The sequence below is a fragment of the Benincasa hispida genome, chromosome 12 (assembly GCF_027475165.1).
Source record: "Benincasa hispida cultivar pf3 chromosome 12, pf3_genome.v1.1, whole genome shotgun sequence".
In the NCBI taxonomy this organism is placed as follows: domain Eukaryota; kingdom Viridiplantae; phylum Streptophyta; class Magnoliopsida; order Cucurbitales; family Cucurbitaceae; genus Benincasa; species Benincasa hispida.
In genome coordinates this window covers 32,444,671-32,469,262 of record NC_143489.1, presented here as the reverse complement: position 1 = coordinate 32,469,262, position 24,592 = coordinate 32,444,671, and the positions used below count along the sequence as shown (strand labels likewise).

The window sequence follows — 24,592 nt, the reverse complement described above, 5'->3', positions numbered from 1 at the left end:
GAGAGCTGAATTTACATTTTTTTTTTTTTAATGTAACGCACTTTCATCTCCCACTTACCAAATCTATGCTTACCTTACCTTTCATTTCACTATTCCATTAATTATAAAAAGATATTTAGGTACTTCTCCATATCACCTATCTTTATGCATCTTATTCTGATTGAATTTTTTAATCATAGTTTATCATGTGACAAATTATTTTTGTTTTCTTAAATTTTTTAATTATTTTTTATGTACATGATGAGAGAGGAATGCATATAGATGGATGCATTCTAAGTATTACCCTATTATTATTCTTTTTCACAAATATCAATTTATATTTTAAATTTTTTGGGTTGTATCAGTTATCCACTTTTATGAGTGTATTAATCTACAACTGTTTCAGAATTCATTTGATTAAATATTGTTTTAGACTTCTAATTTGAGTCAATTAAACTCCAAATTTTTTATAAGCCAATCAATTTAGGACATTTTCATTACAGTTATCTTTAAAAATCATCAATGTATTAATTTGAAAAACATGTTGCATTTTTGATTTATTGCTTCAAGAATTCAAGAATACTTCTTTTATTAATGACTAAAAATGAAGGCACAAAGGCCTATTTATATACATTAGGTGGTTGTTAACCTAGGGAGTTGGTCAACCTAAGGAAGATACCTGTTAAAGAAGGTAATAAACTGCTTTTGTTAGAGCTAGTTGTTACAATATGTTAAAGACTCCAGAAACAATTAATTAAATTCTAACAATAATTTAAATTCAACTACAATTAGTCAACAATACAACAACATCAACTCTACCCGCCCGAGAGAAACAAACGCGCCATCGAGTTTGGCTAAGTGAGTTCAAATTCATTTGGAGGATGATAATGATATATGTTTGAAACATTAAATGTTGAGCTGATTTTCATTGCTGGTGGAAGATCTATGCGATATGCATTAGAACCCAATTTCTCTAGGATAGGAAAAGGGTTGATCTTCTTGTTGGTGAGTTTGGAATGTTGTCCTTTAGGCAATCTAGTTTTCTTCAAATGTATCATGACCAATTCTCCAATTCTAAAATTAGTAGGTCGTCTATGTTCATCAGCTCTACATTTGTAATCAGCAGTAAATTTCTCTAAGTGTTGGCGAATCTCTTCATGTATTTTCTTCACTTGATCTGCCATTAAAGTTTCTTCGACACTTAGGTCAACTGAAACAGGTAAGTTGGCAAGATCTAAGGTCAATCTCGAGAGTGTAGACAATTTCAAAGGGACATTTTTCGATAGAATGGTTGACTAAATTATTAAAAAGAGAGTACCATGACCAAGTGTGAGATCCCATTGACGGGGTTTGTCTCCACTCAAACAACGTAGGAGGTTACCAAGTGTACAATTAGTAGCTTCTGTTTGTCCATCAGTTTGTGGATGGCTAGTTGAGCTAAAAAGGAGAGTAGTGCTGAATCTTTTCCATAGAGAACGCCAAAAGTAACTCATGAATTTGACATCTCGGTTAGAAACTATGCTTTTTGGAATGCCATGTAGACGTACAATGTCCCTAAAAAATAAATTTGCCACATTCAAAGCATCATTAGTTTTTTTGCAAGCTAAGAAATGTGCCATTTTACTAAACAACTACCAAAATAGAATCAAATCCTCGTTGAGTTCGAGGTAAACCAAGGACAAAGTCCATGGAGTGGTCTTCCCAAATATTAGTAGGTATAGGGAGAGGTGAGTAGAGACCTTTGTTTGAACTAGATCCTTTGGAAGTTTGGCAAATAAAACATCGTTTGACAAAATTTGCAACAACCTTTTTCAATTGTGGCCAAAAGAATTTAGAAGAAAGGAGTGCTTGATAGAATTTAGAAACATGTAGCGGAAGAAAACAAGATCATTAAGCATTTTAATTCCTTAATTTTGATATTAAAATAAGCATGTTCATAGGATAATAAGATGGTTTCAAGAAACACATACCTTTGAAAAATTCATCTTCGATCCAAGTTGCTCCTCACATATTCTCAGCTCTAAATCTTCAGTGAACCACTAAGAGATTTTCTCTACTATTCTCAGCCTTGAATTTGAGTGGTGGAATTCACAAATGGAGTGAATTTGTGAAGGGAATACGATTGGGTTTTGTGAGGGAGATGAAGAACACTGCTAAAAACTCTTTTTCAGCCACCAACCAGAACTTCATCAGCCAAAATTGGTAGTTTTTATCCTTCACTTACATGCAAACACTGAAGTATCTTACTCCATGACACTTCAATTAGCAGAGATAAATAGGCTAGGTGTGTAATTACGAGGAGAACACCTCCTACTTCAATCAAAAGTGGGAAATTCCCACTTAAGATTTTAAAATTCAATTTTCATTATTTTGTTTGGTTTTTAATTAATTCTAAATTAATTTAAAATAAAAAATAATATTTCAATTTCAGAAAATGAAATAAGATGAAAATCAATTTTGAATTTTTTAATTAATTAAATAAAAATTTAATATCAAATATTAAATTAATTACACACCTAACTTAAATATGAATCACATTCGTATAATTAACATTTAAATCATATTTAAATATTATAAACTCTCCAATTTTATTTAAATCTGATAAATTAAACGTTAATTAGTTATATCAAATATAAATATACAAACCCTAATTTGAATTTAAACTATTCAAAATCAAACCCTAAATTCAATTTGAACATTTCAAATTATAATTCAATTTGAACGCTTCAATTTGAAATCATTCTAAATTCACTCGATTTACTAGTTCAAGGTGTTCATGTTTTACGAGCTAGTAAAGGGACCTACAGATCATGCGCTCTAAATTAATTGGCTAAAAGTACCCCCATTTCGGGTATCTCATACCGATTGAGGGTTTCAAATAAGTCAAGTTAGCTGGGGCTTGATTTTGATAATATTAGAAAGTGAAACTCGGATTTCTATTTTCCTTACTTAAGCAAGTGATAAAAGGAATTAACTAAGTGAAAGTTAAATCCTAAGTTAAGGGGAAGGAAATTTTTAAGTGTTAAGTAGATTTTTTTTGAATAAATTAAGTTGAGCTTTAATTGGTAAAATTGTAATGAAATTTGTATAATAAATAGGTTGTTGAAAACAATTAGTATGAAATGGTGAAGAAGGGATGGGGATTTGAAAAGAAAAATATGGAATTGAGTTGGGAAAGTTGGGGAAAAATAATAAGTAGGTTGAGCTAGTGTGGAATAATATGGAGTTGAGTTTGTGAAATTTCGGCTAAGTATAGAGAAGTTATGTGAAATGCGTTATGGCTGAAGGACTGAGAAAAATATGGAATTTATGTGAAATGCGAAAAATATGGGAAATTACTTTGAAAAAATTTGGAAAATTCGTGTAAAAGTATCATCAAAGTGGTGAGCAAACGTGTACGGAGAACAACGTTCGTAGTAGCTAAGAGCGAGATCATTGAGAGTGAGATCAGCGAGATCATTGAGTTCGAGACTAGCGAGATTGGAGAGGAAATGGGAGAGAGCAAGATTGGATAGAAGATGGGAGAGAGCGAGACCAGCGAGAAAGCTGAAGAGAGCGAGAGGGAGAGCGAAATTGGAGAGAGCAAGACCAGCGAGATTGCTGGAGAGAGCGAGAGTGAAGAGAGCGAGACTAGCGAGAAAGTGGGAGAGAGTGACACTGCCGAGAGTGGAGAGAGCGACACTGTCAAGAGCGAAAAAAGCGAGAGCGCCTATGCATTAGCCTTGCTTGGTCCGATTCGAACGTCACGCCCACGCCTCGCCTATGCATTGAACGGCCGAGCAAGCTTCTGGGCGATGTATTTGGACGCGTTGGGGTGGATTATGCATTTAAAACCCCTAATTTGAATACAAACAAAGCTTAAAGACGTAAGGGCAAACATCAATTAAAATCTAGTGCCCGATTAAGAGAAATTCTTAAACCCTAAGAAACTGTGTTGGATGCGTTTGGGAAGAACACATTGAACCAAGGTGAAGTCAGCATACGTTGATAAAGAGAGGATTAAACATTTGGCCATGCAGCCAAGTAGGTGCTGTCAATCCCACGAGCAATTTGAACGCCTATAAATCTGGAATTGGGATTTCATTTTCAAATCACACAAAAATCATAAATTTCATAGAGAAAGAAGAGGGCAGTGAGGGTTCAGAGGAATGTGTCAACTTTGGACGAGGAGATCTTCCAATATACTCGTGCGTTTGGAGTGATTCTAAAGTTATCTAAAACCTTTGGAAGTCTAGTTTTCAGAGTAGGGCTACCAGAGGAAAAGGTTCAAAGGAACTGGGCTGGAGGTTGAGAAGAAAGTAGAAGGGTCAGACTGCCAGATCAGTCTGGGCCAGTCTTGAAGATTTTGAGATTTCGGCCAAACCACGAGGAATTATAAGCTGAAAGTTTAGGGTATGATTCCTAAGACATTGTAGAATAAGTTTGTAGAAGGAAATATTTCCAAATAAGGTTTGAAACTATAAGTAATCTAAGTTGTAAGTTGAATCTGGATTTTAGGGGTGAAAAAGGGACCTGAGGAGCTACTAGAGTGAAAAGTTCCTAAGAGTTCGAGGTGAGTGGCTAAAATATTTTCAAACTAAAACGTTTTTAAACTGTTTTGATTACAAACATTTTACAGAAAGCATGTTTGCAAAAATAATTCTCATGCCTACTAGTTTTCTAAAGTGGTTTCCAAGCAAGTTTGAATTGTGATTTGAACGCATGCATATTGTTGAAAAACTATTTACATATGTATATGTATTGATTTTATCTAGCATGTGTTACCATATTTAAAGCCATGTTGTATATGTCTTATACTGTACATGCTTTAAAGAGAAAAGTTGTTTCTAAATAATTTTGGTAAAATGTGATGCCGAAGTACAAGGAGAAGGCATCCACCCAACTAGATACTGAAGTACAAGGAGAAGGTATCTATTGGTACTGAAGTACGTTTAAGAAGGTACTAAGCCAACGGGATACTGAAGTACGTTGGAGAAGGTATCCTAGTAGCTCGATACTAAAGTACAAGGAGAAGGTATCTGAGTAGTAGTACCTAATGTGTGAAGGTACTTAGTGTGGCCACAGGTGAATAAAGTCAGAGATTGAGCAAAAGGGTTCTCTCTGGACTAGTAGTTGGTGTTGTGATTATTTTACCAGATATACAGTACTTTGACTTGAGAAATGATTTTATTGTTTTATGTTTAACAGTTTTATATAATTTACGCTTGGAAAATATTTATGCTGCAAAAATTTATATTTCAGATAAAACTGTTTTATGAAATTATGCATGAGAATTTACTATGTTTTCTCGGTCACTCACTAGGCGTAAGCTCACCCCGTTTTCAAATGTTTTTGTTCCCCCCCTAGGTAGCGGTCAAATCCTCTGAAGACAGCTCAGTATCTGCTCTGTCACTAAAGGACCAAAAGATTTGTAACCGTTTGCTAGGTGGTTACTGTTAATATTGTACACATGTTACTATTGTTCATATAGGGACTAGGGTTTGTGGATTTTGGGACTTGTAAATCTAATATTGTAAATACTCTAAACATATTAAGTTTCTAAGTTAGTAAATTGTGGGTCTACAGCCGTCCCGTTGCATATAATTTGTATTTGGTATCAGAGTTATTCCGCAAGAGTTTTTAGGCAGTAAGTGTCAGCCTAAGGGTTGATAACTACTGCAGTCACGCCCTTCTCTAGGCTAAGATGGTGATCTGGGGTGGGGTGTGACATAGAAAGTCTTCGAGAATCTTTCTAGGCAGATAAGACGACTCCTGCTTGTTCTTGTTGCTCGGCGCTCTTTAGAACGAATTAATCAGTATTCGTTAACTATTGAGTCACATCATTATAGCTTGATAGTTACAATCTTCTCACTGTAGATATATTTGTGTCCACTTGATTTAACCATAATCAATAAGTCGATCCTTCATAGGTTATTCGTAATAACGATTGGGTCAAATGTTGTTTTACCCCCAAAATTATGTCTTGCTCCTTAAGTTCCACTGATCCTCTAATGAACAATTGGTTTGTGATCCAATCTCTAAACTGGATCCTTGTCGAGCCAATGAAAGGATGGACACCCCTTGTTCAAGACTTGGATTCAGTACTTAAGAGAGCAACCTTCCTTTTATCCTTAAATCGGGTAGGCGTGAATTCCGTCTTGCACCCTATGTCTCCAACTATCTACCCGGTCTTACCCCTAAAATGGGAGGCTTATTGAGCCGGCGCTGTTGAGCCAACCCTCACCTATGCAAATCTAAGGATAATTCCGAATAAATAGAAGTTCATAGTTAGCTCAGGATTAAGATCATGTTACCTAGGTCATTTAAGCAAAATAGTAAATCTTAAACAGTAAACAACATATAAAGTAAGAGTGACTTATTTTGTGGTCTGATCTTATGCAAACTTATTGCATAGGACGCCCTCACTTCTCATGTTAGTACATGAACGAATCAAGATTACTTCATTTGTAGTACCTTACAACAGATTGTAACAACTACAGAGTGGGCCGCATCCAATATCTTTACCAGAATAAGACACCCAATCTTATTAATATACTATAGATCGTTTTGGCTATTTACTCGAACTTGATCCATCTTTATGTCTCTACATAAATTTCAAGTATTCATATAACAACCATGAATCTTAGTTTTTGGATTTAGCCTTTTATAAGTGCAATTTATAATTTCAATAATAACTTTATTAAAGCAATGTAGAATAACATCTTTATTGATAATAGAATATGTTTAGCTCTACAAACTGCAAGTTTTAGGACATACAACCCAACAGTGCTAAGGTTTTATCTTTATTGAAGTGTCCGGCTAAACCACCCGAATGGGCTTTTTTTTAGAAGTGACTCTCTAAGTGAAGTGTGTGGGATGCATAGAGTGTCATTTTTTTTTTAATAAAAAGCCATAAAAAAATATGAAAGTCTCTAACTGGAAGATGGTTTGAACAAGCATACCAAATGTCTTAATTCAGGTAAATGGTTAAAAGCTACAATTCACCTTGAAGTAAAGTTAGAAGTGTACCTTTTCGACTTAAGGCATCCACAACTTTGTTGACATTACCGGGAGTGTGTTTGATGAAAAAATCAAATCGTTGGAGGAATTGGAGCCATCTAGCATGCATGCGACTGATAGATTTATTAGAATACAAAAATTTTAAAGAAAAATGGTCAGTTAATAAAATAAATTCTTTCCCAAGGAGATAATGTTCCCATTATTTTAAGGCACAGATAAGGGCATAAAGTTCTTGTTCATATGTTGACCAATTTTGTCAAGGAGAACTCAATTTTTCGCTAAAAGACTCTATAGGGTGTTTATCTTAACTAAGTACTGCTCCTATTCCCACACCTAAAGTGTCTACAGACACTTCAAAAGGTTTTTGAAAATTTGGAAACCCAAGAATTGGAGTTGTATTTAAAGCTTTCTTGAGTTCATCAAAACTTGCACTTTGCTCCTTACCCAAAGCAAAAGAAATGTGAGCTTTTAAACAAGCAGAGAGAAGATTAGCTAGTATGCCGAAATTTCGTAAGAATTTTCTATAAAGTGATGCTAAACCTAAAAAAATTTGAATCTCCTTAACGGATTTAGGTTGAGGCCAATCAAGAATTGATTTAATTTTCTTTGGATCTACACTAACTCCTTTACAACTTATTGAGAACCCTAAAAAAAGTTGATTTTTAAGGAAAGAGTATTTTTTTTTTCAATTTATGTATAGAGTATTTTCTTTTAAAACAGTAAAGATAATATGCAAGTGTTCAAGATGAGATTCATAAGAACAACTATAAATTAAGATGTCATCGGAGTGAACAACTACAAATTTATTAAGATAAGGCAATAAAATTTGATTCATTAAGCGCATAAAGGTACTAGGGGCATTAGAAAGGCTAAAGAGCATGACTAACCATTCGAGAAGTCCTTCATTTGTTTTGAAGGCAATTTTCCACTCATTTCCGGGTCTTATTCTAATTTGGTGATATCCACTTCTAAGATCTATTTTAGAAAAAGTGGATGCTCCCCCTAATTGATCTAGAAGGTCCAACAATCTAGGGATAGGGAACCTATATTTGATGGTTATCTTGTTAATTGCCCTACTATCAACACAAAGTCACCATGAACCATCTTTCTTGGGTGCAAGCAATGCCGAGACAGCACATGGGCCAAGACTAGGCTGTATATGCCCTTTATCTAAGAGATTTTGGTTCTTCTAAAATAGAGGGAAATTTTTCTAATGAATGAGAAATGTGTGGATCTAGATGGTCATTATTGGATGATTCAAAAGGATCTTGCTTTACTATAAAGGCTAAAAGAGATTGTTCTTTAGAATGCAAAAGATCATTGCCCTGAGATAATAGAACAAGTTGTTTAGTTGAGGAAGAAGGTACCTTATTTGTGGTGACTTACTTACCGGCAGGAAAGAGGACCACCTTTTTTTCCATCCAAATAAATTCGTATGTATTATCTCGTTCATTGTGAAGTGCTCTATTGTCACATTTCCATGGTTGACCTAAGAGGACATGACAGACGTCCATTTCAAGAACATCATACACAATTTGATCTTGATATACATTGCTGATGGACAGGGGTACTGTGCAAATCTCCTTGACTATTGTTTCTCCTTTTTTAGTAATCCAATTTACCTTATAAGTATTGGGGTGTGGTTCAACTGTAAGGTTAAGGGCAAAAACTAGCTTCTTGGAGACAATATTCTCTGTGCTTCCACTGTCTATGATTATTTGACAAAATCTTCCATTAATTGTGCACCTTGTGCGGAAAAGAGCATACCTTTGGGAATGGTTTTCTGCCTTAGGAGTTATCAAGACTCGTTGAAGAACACAAGAAAGTTGGTTGCCGTCATCTGGTTGTACCATTGTAGGGTCATCTAAGTTGTCCTCATCACAGTTAGCTTCATCAAAGGCATCTTCTTCTTGAATGGCTAAAGTTCTTCGTTGAGGGCACTCATTGGACAAGTGGCCTCGTTGCCCATATGGAAAGCATTTTCCTAGTGTTGGCCTTTGATAAGGATTCGAGTTCCTCTTGAGGGTGATGCTTTTAGTCCCTCGGCCATTTGAGGTTTTAGGAGGAACCTCATCCTTCTTGGTTTTCTGGTTTTTTATTGCCTCCGAAGCATTCAGCTGTGGCTGATCAGTGGTTGCTCTTTTGAAAGATTGTTACTGCCTTTCCCAAGGTTGTCTTCTTTGATAGGTCTTTGTTGGTTTTAGCTCAGTGCTTTCTTCAATTGTTGTTGCAAGAGTGATGGAATTCACAAAATATGCTACCGGGCGTAACTTGACAACTTCTTGAATCTTTTCTCGAAGGCCAAGAATGAATCTTGAAACCAATTGTTGTTCTGATTCAGGAAGGTTATTCCGAGCACCAAGTCTATGAAATTCTTCCGTGTAATCAAGATAGATCGATCCCCTTGTTTACAACGTTGATATTAGTTGTAAAGTCTTTGTTGATAGTTTAAGGGAAGGAACCTTTTCTTCATTAATTTCAAGAGTTTCGGCCAAGATTTGATTGAAGATTTACCATAGTAACGGCGATTGGTTTCAAGTTGATCCCACCAAGCCGATGCACTTCTTTGAAACTTTAAGGCTACAAGTTTAACTTTCTTGTTATCCAAAATGTTAGCATATTCAATGAAGTTTTCTACCTTTGAAGTCCAATTAAGAAATTCTTCTACGTTCAACCGTCCATTAAACTAGGGAGGTCGATTTTCATCTTGTACTCGGTATTACTATGATGAACTAGTTATCCTCCACGGTGAAAGCTCATTCTCTCTTGTAAGCCACCCAAGTAGCTCCCTCCTTCACTCGAAGAATCAGAATCTTGCAACATACAACTTCCTCTATGAAGTTCTTGAGGTCTGAATCTTGTTTGGTATAGGTTTCTTGGAGCTGCATTTTTGTTTTGTCTGGTTTCTTGATGAAATACTTCGTTAATCTTGATCTTTCCGTAGTTTCTTTGTGGTTATTGTTTATCAAGTATGGTCACTTCTTCACCTTTCGCCTTATTCATACCAAAATCTTGAGGTTTTTGGATCCGGATTCTACCTTTGTTTGATATTTCCACATATTTTTGACCGTCCCCTCCAATTTGAATGTTCATTTGGCTAAGAACTTAAGCTAACATGGATCGTAACTCAACCATTTCACTTCTCATTTTGATGATAGACTTCTCCACTGTTAACAAACGAGCTTCGACAGCTTTAGTTGAAAAGGATGCTTCCGCGTCCATTTCAGATTGAGATCCAAGAAGAGTTCGCGTTGGATCGATGCTCTAATACCAGCTGACGTATTGCTTCAAGACTTCAAGAATACTTCTTTTATTAATGATTAGAAATGAAGGCACAAAGGCCTATTTATATACATTAGATGGTTGTTAACCTAGGGAGCTGGTCAACCTAAGGAAAATACCTGTTAAAGAAGGTAATAAACCGCTTCTATTACAGCTGGTTGTTACAATAGGTTAAAGCGTCAAGAAACAATTAATTCAATTCTAACAACAATTTAAATTCAACTACAATACAACTACATCAATTTTCAAATGTCGATTTTACAAAATAGACGATTAAAATAAAATGCATGAATGATTCTTAAAGTAAATTCTAATTAAGAGTCTAAATTGATTTATTTTATGAATCTTTAGGGGTTTAATTGGTATAATTGTGAGTTTCATACCAATTTTTCAAAATAAGTGGGATGTAATAGATGATATAAATTGATACCCTTAGAAAACTTTGGCATTTAAATTGATACAAATTCTAATAAATTTTAATATTTAAATTGCTACAAACTCTAAATTTAAGAGTACAAATTGATATTATCCCTATCTAGTTAAAAGAGTATCTCTCTCCACATTTAAAAAAAAAAAAAAAATTGAAATTTCTATTTCTTCAACAAATACTAATTAATGGAAGAAAGACACATGTGCCATATTATGACATTTGGAATAGAATGTTTGCAAGACAGGACAAGGATTACTCCATCTCCATCTCCCATTTCATTCTCAAGTTTAGTGGGTTAAAATAATGTCCTTTTTTTTTAAGTTAAAAAATCAATTAAATTATACTAAACATCTTCAAAATGTTTTGATTAAATATTTTATTAATTTAAGACAAGGATTAGTCTTAGTGATGGGTTGCATGGTCTTACCAAACCTAAGCTTATTTTCTCTCACTCAAAAAGGTGGGATTAATGATATATTTAGGCATAGAAGACTTCAATTTTGTCTCTGATATTATGTAAAGAATAGATAGTCATGTTTAAATAGGATTTAGAAGATTAATATTACAGATAAATTGTTGATATCAATTAACTGGCCTAGTGCATGAATGCCAAGAAATATAGAAGAATTGGCTCAAATTCTACAAGGGTCCCTTACATCATATATAAGATATTTTAATACATGATCTCACTTCCTTAATGTTTCCTTTTCCCAAAATGCTGATAGGAAAATTATTCTTTATTCCATTTAAAAAACTACCATAAAGATTTTCTCAAACACTGAGCCTTAAAAATTAGAATAATAACAATAAACTAATAAACCAACAGAGATTGTTACTAATCCATTCCATACTTCAGCACATAACATCAAATTTTTGCCAAATTGCAAAATAAAAATGAATTTAAAGTTTAAAGAGAAAAGAAAAGAGACATTATATAATTTATATACAATAGATCATAATAATAACCCAAGTTACATCACCTACTTCCTTCATACTTAAAAGGGTTGTTTGAGCCAAGAGTTGAGAAATAGAGAGTTGTGAACTCCACTCCTGTTTGGTCCAAGAATTTTGTAGGTCCACAACTAAAAAACATCAATTTTATATCTTAAAAACTTCTTACATTTTGGGTCCCAGAAATTCACAACTATCCCAAACTTCATAACTTCATCCCTTGTCCCAAATGCTCCCTAAGAAGCCTTTTTTGGCCGGTAGCGTTTGGCGCAGACAATATAAACCAACAAGTTCAAGAAGCTCAGTCCAGCCAACAGCCAGAAGAAGAAATCCAAATGGCCCTCATTTAAGTTATCTGGTATCCATCCAGGCTGCCCATTTCTTGTTGTCAAGTAAGTGACAATGGTTAGAATGAAGGAACTGAGGTAATTCCCCAAAGCAGTGGTCAATAGAGACAATGCACTACACAAACTTCTCATGGCATCTGGAGATTGATCATAGAAAAACTCAAGCTGTCCAATGAATGTGAATACTTCTGCTGCACCCAGCAAGAAATATTGTGGTATTTGCCAAAGTATGCTTAGTGGTACAGCCTCTGGTTTATGCACTAAATCAAGTTCTCTTGCAAGTTCCAGTCGTTTGATCTCTACCATGGCTGCAGCTGACATGCATAAAACCGATATGAACAGGCCGATACCCATCCGCTGTATTTCGGTGAATCCCCTCTCCTTTCCTGTGACTTTTCTTGCAATTGGGACTATGAATCTATCATACACAGGTACCCAGAAAATAACACTTACTACATCGAAGGTCGAGAGAGAGGCTGGAGGAATACGGAAAGAACCAATGGTCTTGTTCAGCATTGTCCCTTGTTCCACAAATAATGTTGACATTTGGGCGTATACAGCAGCAAAGACGATTCCAGTAGCCCATATTGGGAACATTCGGATAAGAATCTTAAATTCCTCGACCTGAGTTACTGTGCATAGCCTCCAGGGATCGGAGAAGTCCCCGCTTTTCAACTCAGCATCAGAGATGACAGCCGCTTTATCAAGGCATCTGCAGCATTAAAAACAAAAAGTTTGGGCTGAACTTCTTCTGGGAATAACTCATTTTTCATGCAAATGTAATCATTGAGAGTCGGGTTGGAATTACTTTTCAAATGCTTAAAAACCATTTTTTAGAACTTGAAACCACTTTTTAAAGCATTTAGAATATCATTCATTCCAATCAAGTCATAAGTCGTGTATTTGCACAGTCTCCTTATTCAATCACAATCAAGTTTTCACACCATATGCCAAGTAAAACATCATTTAATTGCAAGGTTTACTACAGACAAAATGATGTTGCTTCTTGCAAAGAAAGGTCAGCACAGAGAGTAATAACTAGTATTATTTTGAAGGTCATAGTGCAGCAGTAAGGTTGCTAATTATCAACCAGATATTCACGTGATTAGAACAGATTCAAAATATGCATAAATTCTAACATGCCTCTGTACCACAACACATATACCTGATGGATTAAACCAGCAAATCTACTAAAAAACTAATGCCGATTACTGCTATCACAAAATATCATTTGGAGATCCCACTAACACGATCTCAGAAATTTCTTGGTAATTGGAAAGAGGAGAAAGATTGGTCCTCACCCCTATACATGCACATAAATGGTGAAAGAATAACAGCGCTTTACTGCATCAGTTAATCCATAATTGGCAAATCAAATTTTCACGTGAATTAGACTTCCCCACAATAATAAGAAGTCTGCCTAATAAAGGATTAAGATTAAATATTTTGGAATGCAGATAGAGATTATATATCAGCCAGTGAAGAAAGTTACCTCAGTTCATCACTGTGTTCCAGCTTGCGACTTCCTTCAATGGCAGAACTTTTGTCTCGCACCTCATACAGAAGATTACTGTCAGCAGGAACCCTTAGATCTCGCTTATGAAAGGATGCAACCAAAACCTGGCACATTCTTGTAATTGGGCTTCCTCCCGGTTTCTGAAATCTGTAGAGCTTTGTGCCAGAAAAGAAACTTATAATAGCAAGGCCCATAAATAATGCAGGGATGCCAAACCCTAGACCCCACCCGGCATTGTCTTGTATCCAAACCAGGAAACTACTCGATATAAGAGCACCAATATTGATTGAAAAGTAAAACCAGTTGAAAAATGAGCCCTTTTTAACCCTTTCAGCAGGATCGGTATCATCAAACTGATCTGCTCCAAATGATGACACACACGGTTTGATTCCACCTGTCCCAAGGGCAATCAAATAGAGTCCAAGGAAAAATACCATATACTGAGCAGCAGAAGCTGGGGGACACATAAACCCGACACATTCAGCAGGCTTTAGAGCAGGAACAGATGCAGAGAGAGTTAATGTACACATTCCCTGTAGAGAAAAACCTGCATCTTTAGTTGCACTCTGAAAAGATAATATTTGAGACTAGCATGCAGGTAAAAGAAATGGGTGCATGCTATGCAACAAAATATAGTACACATGATCCACAAATAACCTCCCTAAAGTACTTTTCACAAGTCATATTACTTGATAAACTGTTTATTGCGCTATGGAAGGCAACTATCTTGTGTTATCAATATTCTTACATTTTAAACTTAACATTACAGGATTTGGAAAGACAGAAAAACAAGAGAATAAGATCATAATTCAAAATAACTTTTTTAGGAAAAGTATGGGGAAAAAGTGTTAACCAGTTCATTCAAGAGGGCCTAAAGTTGCAAAGGAGTCTATCAAAAAAGAACATCATGACACTATTCACTATAATCTGCAAAAGAACACAAATATAAAAAAAATGCCAGGGAAGGGGGGATGGCGAATCCACTTCACATGAGACATACGATAAAGTAAATTGTTGAAAAAGCAGCAATTGTCCAATATCTTCCCCAGTATGCATCTGCCAGTATAGCTCCAATGAGGGGTGTAAGATAACAAGTTCCTTGCCAAGTAGTGACGTTTCTAGCAGCTGATACATTTCCTTGATGTAGTTTATTTGTAAGATAAGTAACAAGGTTAGTTGAAATCCCATAGTAGGCCAATCGCTCACAGCCTTCATTCCCTGTACGAAAAAGGGGCATGAAATGTCAAGTAAAGAATAAAAAAGAAAAGACAGTTTAAACTTTAAACTTCTCAAGGATTGAAATACAATAAAGAAAAGGGGGGAAACGTTTAGAAAAATGCATTACATTTGCATCTCCAATGGGGAAGAGCACAAAAATTTTTTAGAGGAAGAATGACCCTAGATTATATATAGATCATAACAGTTGAAGTTTAAATCGTTAAGTCCAAGTTGAGTTACTAGTTTATGCTAATTATGCCAACGCACAAAAGAAGTACCTAGAATGAATGGGCATGCTTTCCAGTTTCCTGTATTTTGCTTGAGGACAGGATTCCCATGGAAGTCAACTGAGCCATCGCCTGTATACAGTCCATTGCTTTCATTCTACAGAAGGAAATCAAAAGTTAAGCATTTGTAGGTGTTGACCCCAGCAGTGTAGCAAAGTAAGATAAATAACATGACCACCCTTATATATATATATATTATCTTTTTTTCCCCCAAATTATTATTACTTTTATTAATTTATGAAGTGTGAACCTAGAAATAAAAGCATACAAGGAGACACAAACAACTAACCCCAAACAAAAGTTGCCAAACTAAAACCAAAACGGAATCCAATGAAGCAAAATAGGACCTAAAACGTAATTACAAAAAACTTGACATCTGAAGCCGAAAGAGAGACATGGACCCTAATAAGTGCACACATATCCTCCTTGGTTCTCCCTCTGTAACCCTCTATTACATTTTTTTTTTTTTGCTCCTCAACCAAATACCTCATAAGAACACTTCACAAACCCCCACAACCCTTAGAAGTCTCTTGTATGAAAATTATTAACATGACACATGTAATATGACGTGTTAAGAGAAAAATGTAAAGAAAATTCCTTTAGAATATATATGTAATTATAATGCCTATATATTATATATGTCAATCACGAGGTGGACTAGAAACTGGCCAACATACTCATTCCTTCAGTCTTGGAATGAGCAATCCAAAAACAGTTGATGCTTGGTGCCAACATATGAGGAAATTGACGAGTGTGGTTATGTTGTTGAGTTTCTCATTCCTTATCCAAAAATCTGAACACCAATATCTAATTATCCCAATCCCTTCCCCTTTAACCTAACAATGGCCACTCAGCCACACAACCGGAGAAAATCCTTCTACTTAACCAAAAACATCATGTTTTAACACACAATATCCAGCCTGCTTCGAAGGTACAGTCACAAGAAAAAACTCAAAAGGACTTTTGGTTAGAGTAACAATGAACTCGAGTAATGGGTGTGCATATACTTGCACAAATCGCCTCTCATGTGTCTCATTTGCTTTTCTAATTTCAACAACTTTCCTTGGAAAAAAAATGAATGAATGCGCCTACAAAAAACTAAGCCCACAAAAAAAAAAAAAAAAAAAAAAAAAAAAAAAAAAACCTCTCGTGTGTTCATATGGCCTCACAAATGAGTAACCATCCAAATTATCTATTGCAAATCAATTACAGGGGAAAATAAACTCTCCCATAATCATGCTAAATTAAAGAAGCCTTAATACGGGCGGGAAAAAGAAAGGCGCAGGAGGTAAACAAATGGTCATCAGCCTTCACAAACCCAATTCCAAATAAATAAAACGCTTCAGTATTATAAAGAATTGACTGTATATAACGAAATAAACGGCTTCCACAATACTCATAGGAAGAAGATTAAACCAAAAAATATGAAATCAATTTCATACCCAATGAGCATATCAGAATAGATTATTAAACCGTTTCTTAGAAAGCGTCATCAAGGCATCCAAGTGCTTAAATTGTCAATTTAATAACACAAACGATTAATTCGGTAAAAAGGTTATCCATGTTCTTTTCATATATATCCTCTAGATTTTCGTCTAAAAACTCTAACGAACAGGGGAAAGAAAATATCAAATCCGGGATGAAAAGTTCAAATGGGTTCGAGATTCAAGTGATTTACACCCTTTGACCATTCGATTAGCGGAAACAGTCCAATTCCGAAAATTCCGAGGGATAGAGATTAAACCTGCAAAAGACCCTCCTCCAAGATTGCTCGGTCGTCCTCCTGAGAACCCATTGCGCTATTTCTCCGATCAGAAAGAATACAATAATAAGAAAGATAATTTGGAGAAGCAAAGTGAGTCCTATAAATATAAATATCAACACATGGGCGATGACCCAATGAATCATTATAATTGAAATGAAAATTTTAAAAGAAAAACTATGGATCATGCAAGTCAAAAACGAAAATGAAAATCTACTTAAAAAAATGAAAATGATAAGAAAAAAAAAATAGAGAAATTTTCACAAACAAAAAAAATTATGAAGAAATAGCAAAAGAATATATTATTAAATATTGGTAGACTTTTAACATCTATTAGTGATAAATTTGTAACAGTTTCTATTATTTTGATAGATTTTTATTAACGATTATATATGTGATACACATTCACAATTATAATTAAATATTTCTTATTTATATAAATATTTTCTCTTATTTTTATATTTTTAAAAATCTCCAAAAATGAAACTCACATATTCTTTTCCTACAATGTTTCGGAATTTAAAAAACCTAGTCTCTACTTTTCTTTAATACTTACTTTTACTTATTTTTTTAAAAAAAAATTAATTTTTTTTTAGAATATTTAGTTTACTCTTCAAGATTTTGAAAAGTAATTATATTAACTATTGTGTTATTTTGTCTTTTGATATATATTATAGGCCTCTTGGTGTTAACACATTCATATGTAAGTTGAATTATGCTCGTTTATTGACATGATATACTATCTTATCTTTTAGATTAATTAAAAATAGTAATAGTCATAAATGTATACTTAATGCACTTTCAAAATATATTTTGAGAAAAAAAACTTTTAGAAATAAAAATTATAAAAAGGATGTATAAACCTTATTGCATCTCTTAGATATTTTTTATGACTTTAATACAATAAGTACCGGACTCAGACTACAGATCTCTCGATTGCTAACACATTCATATGTCAATCGAATTATGCTCGCTTTGATTAAATAATATACTATCTTATCCTTTTGATCTAATTAAAAATAGTCATAGTAAAAAAAGTACACTTAATGTATTTTAAAGGTATATTAAAAGAAATGTCATTGAGAAATACAAATTATAAAAGGATGTAAACCTTTATTGCATCTTGTAGATCCCGTCTGGTAACCATTTTTTTTTTTTGTCTTCGTTTTTGTTTTTGTTTTTGAAAATTAAGCCTTTGAACACTACTTTCTTCTCTAAATTTTTTCATTTGTTATATACTTTTTACCAATGGTTTAAAAAACAAAGTCAAATTTTGAGAATTAAAAAATGTAACTTTCAAAAAGTTTTTATTTTTGAAATTTAGCTAAGAATTCAACATTATTGTAAGAAATATGAATAAAATAAACTTAATTTTTAAAAATTAAAAATAAGAAACGAAAAGGTTACATTCAGAGACACTAGGTCAATTTTGGATTTAATATTAATAATTTTATCCGCTTCCAATTGGTTTGTGATTTTGAGTTTTCAGTTAAAATTTCTTATTAAAACTCTGATTTCTAGTTTGGTAGTCAAATTCTTCAAAAACATTTTTCAAATTAAAATATAGTAGTATTTGGGAAAATTATTGAAAATATTTATAAATACAACAAAATTTCATATTCTATCGATGATAGATATATTGATAAACTTCTATTGATGTCTATTAAAGTCACTGATAGAAGTTTATTCGTGTTTGAATCTATCAATGATAAAAACGAGTAGACTTCTGAAAATTTGCTATATTTGTAATTTTTTTTTTGTCACGTTTAAAAACAACCCTGATATTTAGGCATATTTATTTAAACCAAAGTTACATAATCATTTGGTTTTGTTTTTACCTTTTTAAAGTTAAGTTTATAAACATTGTTTATAGATGTTAATTTCTTTTATTTTTTTAATCTATATTTTACAAATATTTTTAAAAAATAAAGTTAAAGTTTTGAAAATTAAAGAAAAGAAACCAATTTGTTGAAAACCGTTTCGTGTTGGATTTTTAGATTTTAACCGTTCTTGTTTCGTGAAAATTCAAGATTCTAATAAAATAGACATTTAGATGGTAGATATTTTATAAATTAAAAATATTTACCAATTAGTAGATTGGAATTGCACACTTTTTAATTATAAACAAATTTATATACACATTGAGCTATGCTCTCTACCATACAATTTACAAATAATATTTTTTAATAATACAATTAAAACATCTATAATTTACATTTTATACGTGCATATAATTCACAAAAGAGGTGTTTGGCCCCCCAAGTCGGGTTGGGTTGGGTGGATAAAAAAACCACCCACAATTTAGTTCACCAATTATTAAAAAGGTTTAATATCTCGTTATTTGCATTTATTCACAGTTCTCATCTCGTTATTTGTATCAACTCTCCCAATTACCTCTCTCCTATAATAATTACCAACTTAACTCAACTCAATTTTATACGACAAACGACTCAAGAGTTTTTCTTTCTTCCTTTCTTTCAAAGCAAGTTTCATGATATTTTATCAAAATTTTAATAATACTTTTTAGATTTTAGCGGAAAGTGGGAGAAAAAAAAAATTAGGTGATTGTGACCACAACCCAAAACGATATGGCTCACATATCTAGAGTGGCTCCTCGTCAAATGGGCAATCACCTTGTGTTGAATACTACATGCAACAGATATATATATATATATATATATATTATATAACTAAATTCGATAAAACTTACTGACATTGACGTGGAGTCTGTAAATATTCATAAAGATAAATTTATAGCGAGAATAAAAAAAATATGATATTTTTTATTGTACTAAAAAAATTTTCGACAAATTCTGTTTCTTTTTAGATTCTATAATTTAAATAGTACAAATTTTAAAAACAACATTTTTTTTTAGAAAAAAACTTGGGTGCAATTTAAGTTTGTGCAACTCAAACTACATTTAATAAAAAATATCATGAAGCAATTTTATAAAAAAATATTTTAAAATATTTTTCAACAATGTATAAAGGAAAATTTTTATAGATAGAAGAAATGTCAAATTATTTACAATAATAAAAAAAATATTGATAAACATTGATAAACTTCTATCAACTCTATCATAGTCTATTACTAGTAGATGCTGATAGAAGTCTAGACTTTGTTAAACTTCTATCAGTATTTATCAGTGATAGACTTCTATTAATTTCATCACTGATAGATACTGATAGGTAACATCCATCGAAGAAAATTAAAATTTTATATTTTATGTAAGTAGTTTCCTTTATTTTTCTATCTTTTGAAAATCCTTCGTAAATAAATATGGTTGCATGAGGATTAGATGCTGCTAAGTTTTAAATTTTAAGATAAAATGTTTTGGAAATATAGTCATGTTATAAATGCAATTAATTTTAGAAAAATTAAAATATATATTATGTAATGTATTATAAATTATATAACATTACAAAATAATAAGTATAGATTTTTTTTAATATTAAACATGTTCATAAATTAATTATATTTTATAGTCAAATTAATATGTAATGAGTAACTACAACTAGTTTTATGGTATATAAATATAGTATCAAATACATTTGAAATAATGGCTTAAATTAGAGTCAAATTCTAGTTATTACCAAACACATATCTAAAAATATGAAATACAGCTTTATTTTCATCAAATTCATTACTTTTAAATTTCTGTTTCCAGTTTCTCAATTAAATAGGTCCTATATTAATCTGAGTGTTGCAATTTTTTACTTCAATTAATTTTTCCTCTCTCTCATATACTAAATTAAAGAGTGTTAAGATCTGTATGAACTCATCAATTTTATTTATTAAAAATAAATAAAACTTCTACACAAAAATAAGTTTGATCGAGACACAAATTATTGAATAATTTTATCAAAATTTATACATCCAAGAAAAAGACATTTAACTCAAATGTTGTTTTTTTTAGAATTTTACCAATTTCATATTGTAAATATATTTTATAATTTACATTTAAAGTGAACTTATTAGAGAGTTGAAATTACAAAACTTATATATATATATAAAAGAGATTCTGGTATCGTTGTTTCATGAGATGTTTGTCAACTTGTTCCTTGGATCGTTATGTCTTTGCAGTTGTTGATATTGTCTTAATATATTCGTATATGGAAAATTCTGGGCAATTAGTCTAGGATTTTCTTTTCCTCCTTTGGAAATCTGGGATTAGTAATATATGGTATGACTTTGGTTCCCTTTTTCGAGGTGCGTATTTAAGTGGATGTTGTACTCTCTTTAGGATTATCGCTTTAAAGAATATTTGAGTCACTATCTTGTGTTTGGACCGACAAACATTCTCGAGATTGTGAAAGTTTGTTGTTGTTGATATTGAGAGTTTCTCTAGATTTTAATAAATCGTCTACTGCATCTTCAGAAGTGATTCTCATATTTAAGGAAAGTCTAAGTATTCTAGATGAAGTGGTCTTCATTTGTAGTAGTAAAGATAAAAGTTCTCATTGAGAAGGAGTTTCACACTTAGGGGAGCTTAAGTTTCATTGAGAAGTCTCATACTTAGGGGAGCTTAAGTGATCATTCACTAAGTTAGGCTATGCGTGCGTCATTGTAATTATTGTTAGTTTATAAATAAGTATAACACTATAATCGATGGGCACACTGCCCTCAGGTGATATTGCACCAAACTAGGTAACTAAATCTTGTATTATGTCTCTTATTATTATATGTGCATTTAAAAATACAAGAACTAAAATGAAATTAAATGAAAGTATAAGGAAATAATATTTTAATCTAAAATATATAGGTATAAAAATCGAACTACTAGTTTAATCTAAACAATTCCAAAATTATGTTTAATTGATCCTTCAAAACATTTATATTATCAAGGTTTTTAAACTTTTATATCAAATTTTATTATCCATATATTTTGATTTCGTGTCTAATAGGTCAATGAAAATTATAGAAATATATATTAAAGAAGTCAAAAACCTAGTATATAGAATATTTAAAATTTAGAAACATGTTAGACACAAATTTGAAAGTTATCAATAATGTATTGACATAATTTTTTAAGTTAAAGCCTTATTTGATAAGCATTTGATTTTTAATTTTATAAAATTATACTTCTTCTTTGAATTTTAAAATAGTTCCAAAAATTTTGGAGAGTTTTTTTAATATGTAAAAAAAAGATGAAAATTGACATAATGACTAATGTATAAAAATTAAATGTCATACGTGAACATCACTTATAACACCATTCACCTAGATAGTTAATTTATAAAAGTCGATTATGCAAATGATTTAAAGATATCATTTGAGATAAACTAAGGTAACATTGTAAATAATACTATTTACGCTCCTCAATTTCTACACAATAGATAGGACCTTTAATATTAATATTGTTGTTTTCAAAACTTATTAGAGAAATATTGTTGTTTTGAAACTTATTAGAGAAATATTGTTGTTTTGGGAGTTCGAGGCTAGAAGTCGAGGGTTGATGATTCGATTAATGTAGAGGTCGAAAGTTGAGAACTCGACAAACAAAGTAAAACTTGGAAATAATATGTATATTAGGGTTGTCGAGGGTTGAAGTTACGATATATTATACATATGACCAATGAGAAAAAAAAACATTAATAATCATTAATGAAAAATAACAACAATAACAGAATTTTGAATTGTAAGAGAGAGCAAGATTGTAAGAGAGAGCGAGATTGTAAGAGAGAGCTAGATTGAGAGAGTGAGATTGTGAGCGAGAACGAGATTGAGTTTAATTTGTTGTTATTTTAATTTGAAAAGTTTAATTTGTTGTTATTTTTAAAAATAGTTATAAAAAGTTTAATTTATTGTTATGTTTAAAAATAGTTATAAAAAGTTTAATTTATTGCTATGTTTAAAAATAGTTATAAAAAGTTTAATTTATTCTTATGTTTAAAAACTTGACGTTTATAAAACTTAAAAAATTTATGTTTATAAACTAAAAAATTTAATATTTTTTAATATACTTCTTATAAAAAGTATAATACAAAAAGTTGATGTTTGTTTTTTTTTTTTTTAAATGGCAAGCAAATGCTTGAGATTTTTGTTGTTTACAAATGGTAATATGATTAATACAAAAAAGCTGTACATTATTATTTTAATTAACTTGTACATTATTATTTTAATTAACTTATACATTATTCTTCTAATTAAGTTGTACATATTCTTCTAATTAAGTTGTACATTATTTTTCTAATCGAGAAACAAATATTTTTTTAATTGAGAAATAATATATTTTTTTTTTCAGATCATGGCTTTAAACCCAGGACTTGTTGATCTCGATGTTTTGTACGACCAGTCCATTCATTGATCATCTGTTGTATGGCGAGATCGTACTACTGGATAAATATCTTGCAGACGTCGAGAGGTAGTTCTCCAGCGCACTATCTCGCTCCACCCTCGAATACTACCACTACTACGCACATTTCGATTCTATGGGGTTGCCAGATTAGGATTTATTTAGTTGGACTGGCATCTGGCCACGGCTTTGGTTGAGAGATGGAGGCTCGAGACGCATACACTTCATATGTCTGTTGGAGAGTGCACTATCACTCTACAAGACATAGAAGTGTTATTGGGGTTACCTATTGACGATGAGCCGGTCACCGGAGTGATGTACGATGACTGGTTAGAAGTTTGTCAACTGTACCTCGGTGCGACCCCACCTGCCGACAAGATTAAAAGATCGAGGTTAAGTTTAATATGGTTAGGAACACAATTTCGTGAGCTCACAGATGATGTAGACGAGGAAACCTTCATAAGATATGAGCGAGCAAATATACTACAAATGATGGGTGGAAGTCTGTTTTCAGATAAATTAAGTCATTTTGTTCATTTAATGTTCCAGCCACTGTTAGCTAACCTCCATGATGCGGGGCGGTATTCGTGGGGTGGAGCATACTTGGCATGGTTATATAAACAACTATGCAAAGCAACAAGACTTGAGGTTCGAGAGATAGTTGGCCTCTCATACTTTTGCAACTATGGACTTGAGACAGATTTCCAACAATGGCTCCACAGCTACAACATGTTAATGACACTCAGTTAGTTGGATAAGCCTACGGTTCTCGGTATGTTGTTTTAATTCAATTTAATTTTTATATCACTAATTTAGTTAATTTAAATTATAAATTATCAATTTAAAAATTTAGGTGGAGAGATAAATTTTGTTGACTAGGACAACCACACATGTAGTCAACCAATATAAATACATGTTTGATCTGCTTCAACCTAAACAGATACATTACATTGAACCTAATTGATTATTTTATACACATTTTTATTGTATTTGTCTTTAATATTCTCTAATATAATATTTTGTATTTCAGGTTATTTGGGAGCCGTACAAAATTGTTATGCATACTTTGCCTAATTTTTGTACGAATGGTCAAAACATATGGCGGGCGATGAGTCCTCTCATATGTTTTTACATTGGTGAGTGGCATCTTCCTGACAGGGTGATGAGACAATTCGGTTTTCAACAGGATGTCTCATCGCCTTGTAATACTGAACCCGTACGGCATGATATTGACCTAAGGACTGGAGATTGGTTTGAAAAAGTTGCACATTTGGTAGTGCGATGGCACTATCGTGCAAGGTTTATTGCAGTGGAGGTTTCTCTTGAACAGTTTGACACAGATGTCACTCCAGAATATATTCATTGGTATAATAATATCACAAGACGCTACGTCACTTGTCTGAGAGCAGCTGTGGGTCATCTGGTAAATGAATGAATATTATCTAATTATTTTTAATTTAAATTTATTTTAAATATTGTCTAATTGTTTTATAATTCACAGAGATCGAACAACAGTAGACTCCGT

General features: G+C 32.5%; 1 protein-coding gene across 1 annotated transcript; it reads right to left on the bottom strand.

The window, feature by feature from the left end:
* Positions 1 to 11,560: 11,560 nt before the first annotated feature.
* LOC150031942 (protein NRT1/ PTR FAMILY 8.3-like) lies at positions 11,561 to 17,038 on the bottom strand. The gene is made up of 5 exons (XM_090308211.1): positions 16,754 to 17,038; positions 15,001 to 15,106; positions 14,505 to 14,722; positions 13,481 to 14,037; positions 11,561 to 12,700 (listed from the first exon to the last, which is right to left on the bottom strand). Exons 1-5 carry the CDS (start codon positions 16,802 to 16,804, stop codon positions 11,878 to 11,880), a joined length of 1,755 nt encoding a protein of 584 aa, XP_090164337.1. The 5' UTR covers positions 16,805 to 17,038; the 3' UTR covers positions 11,561 to 11,877.
* Positions 17,039 to 24,592: the final 7,554 nt, after the last annotated feature.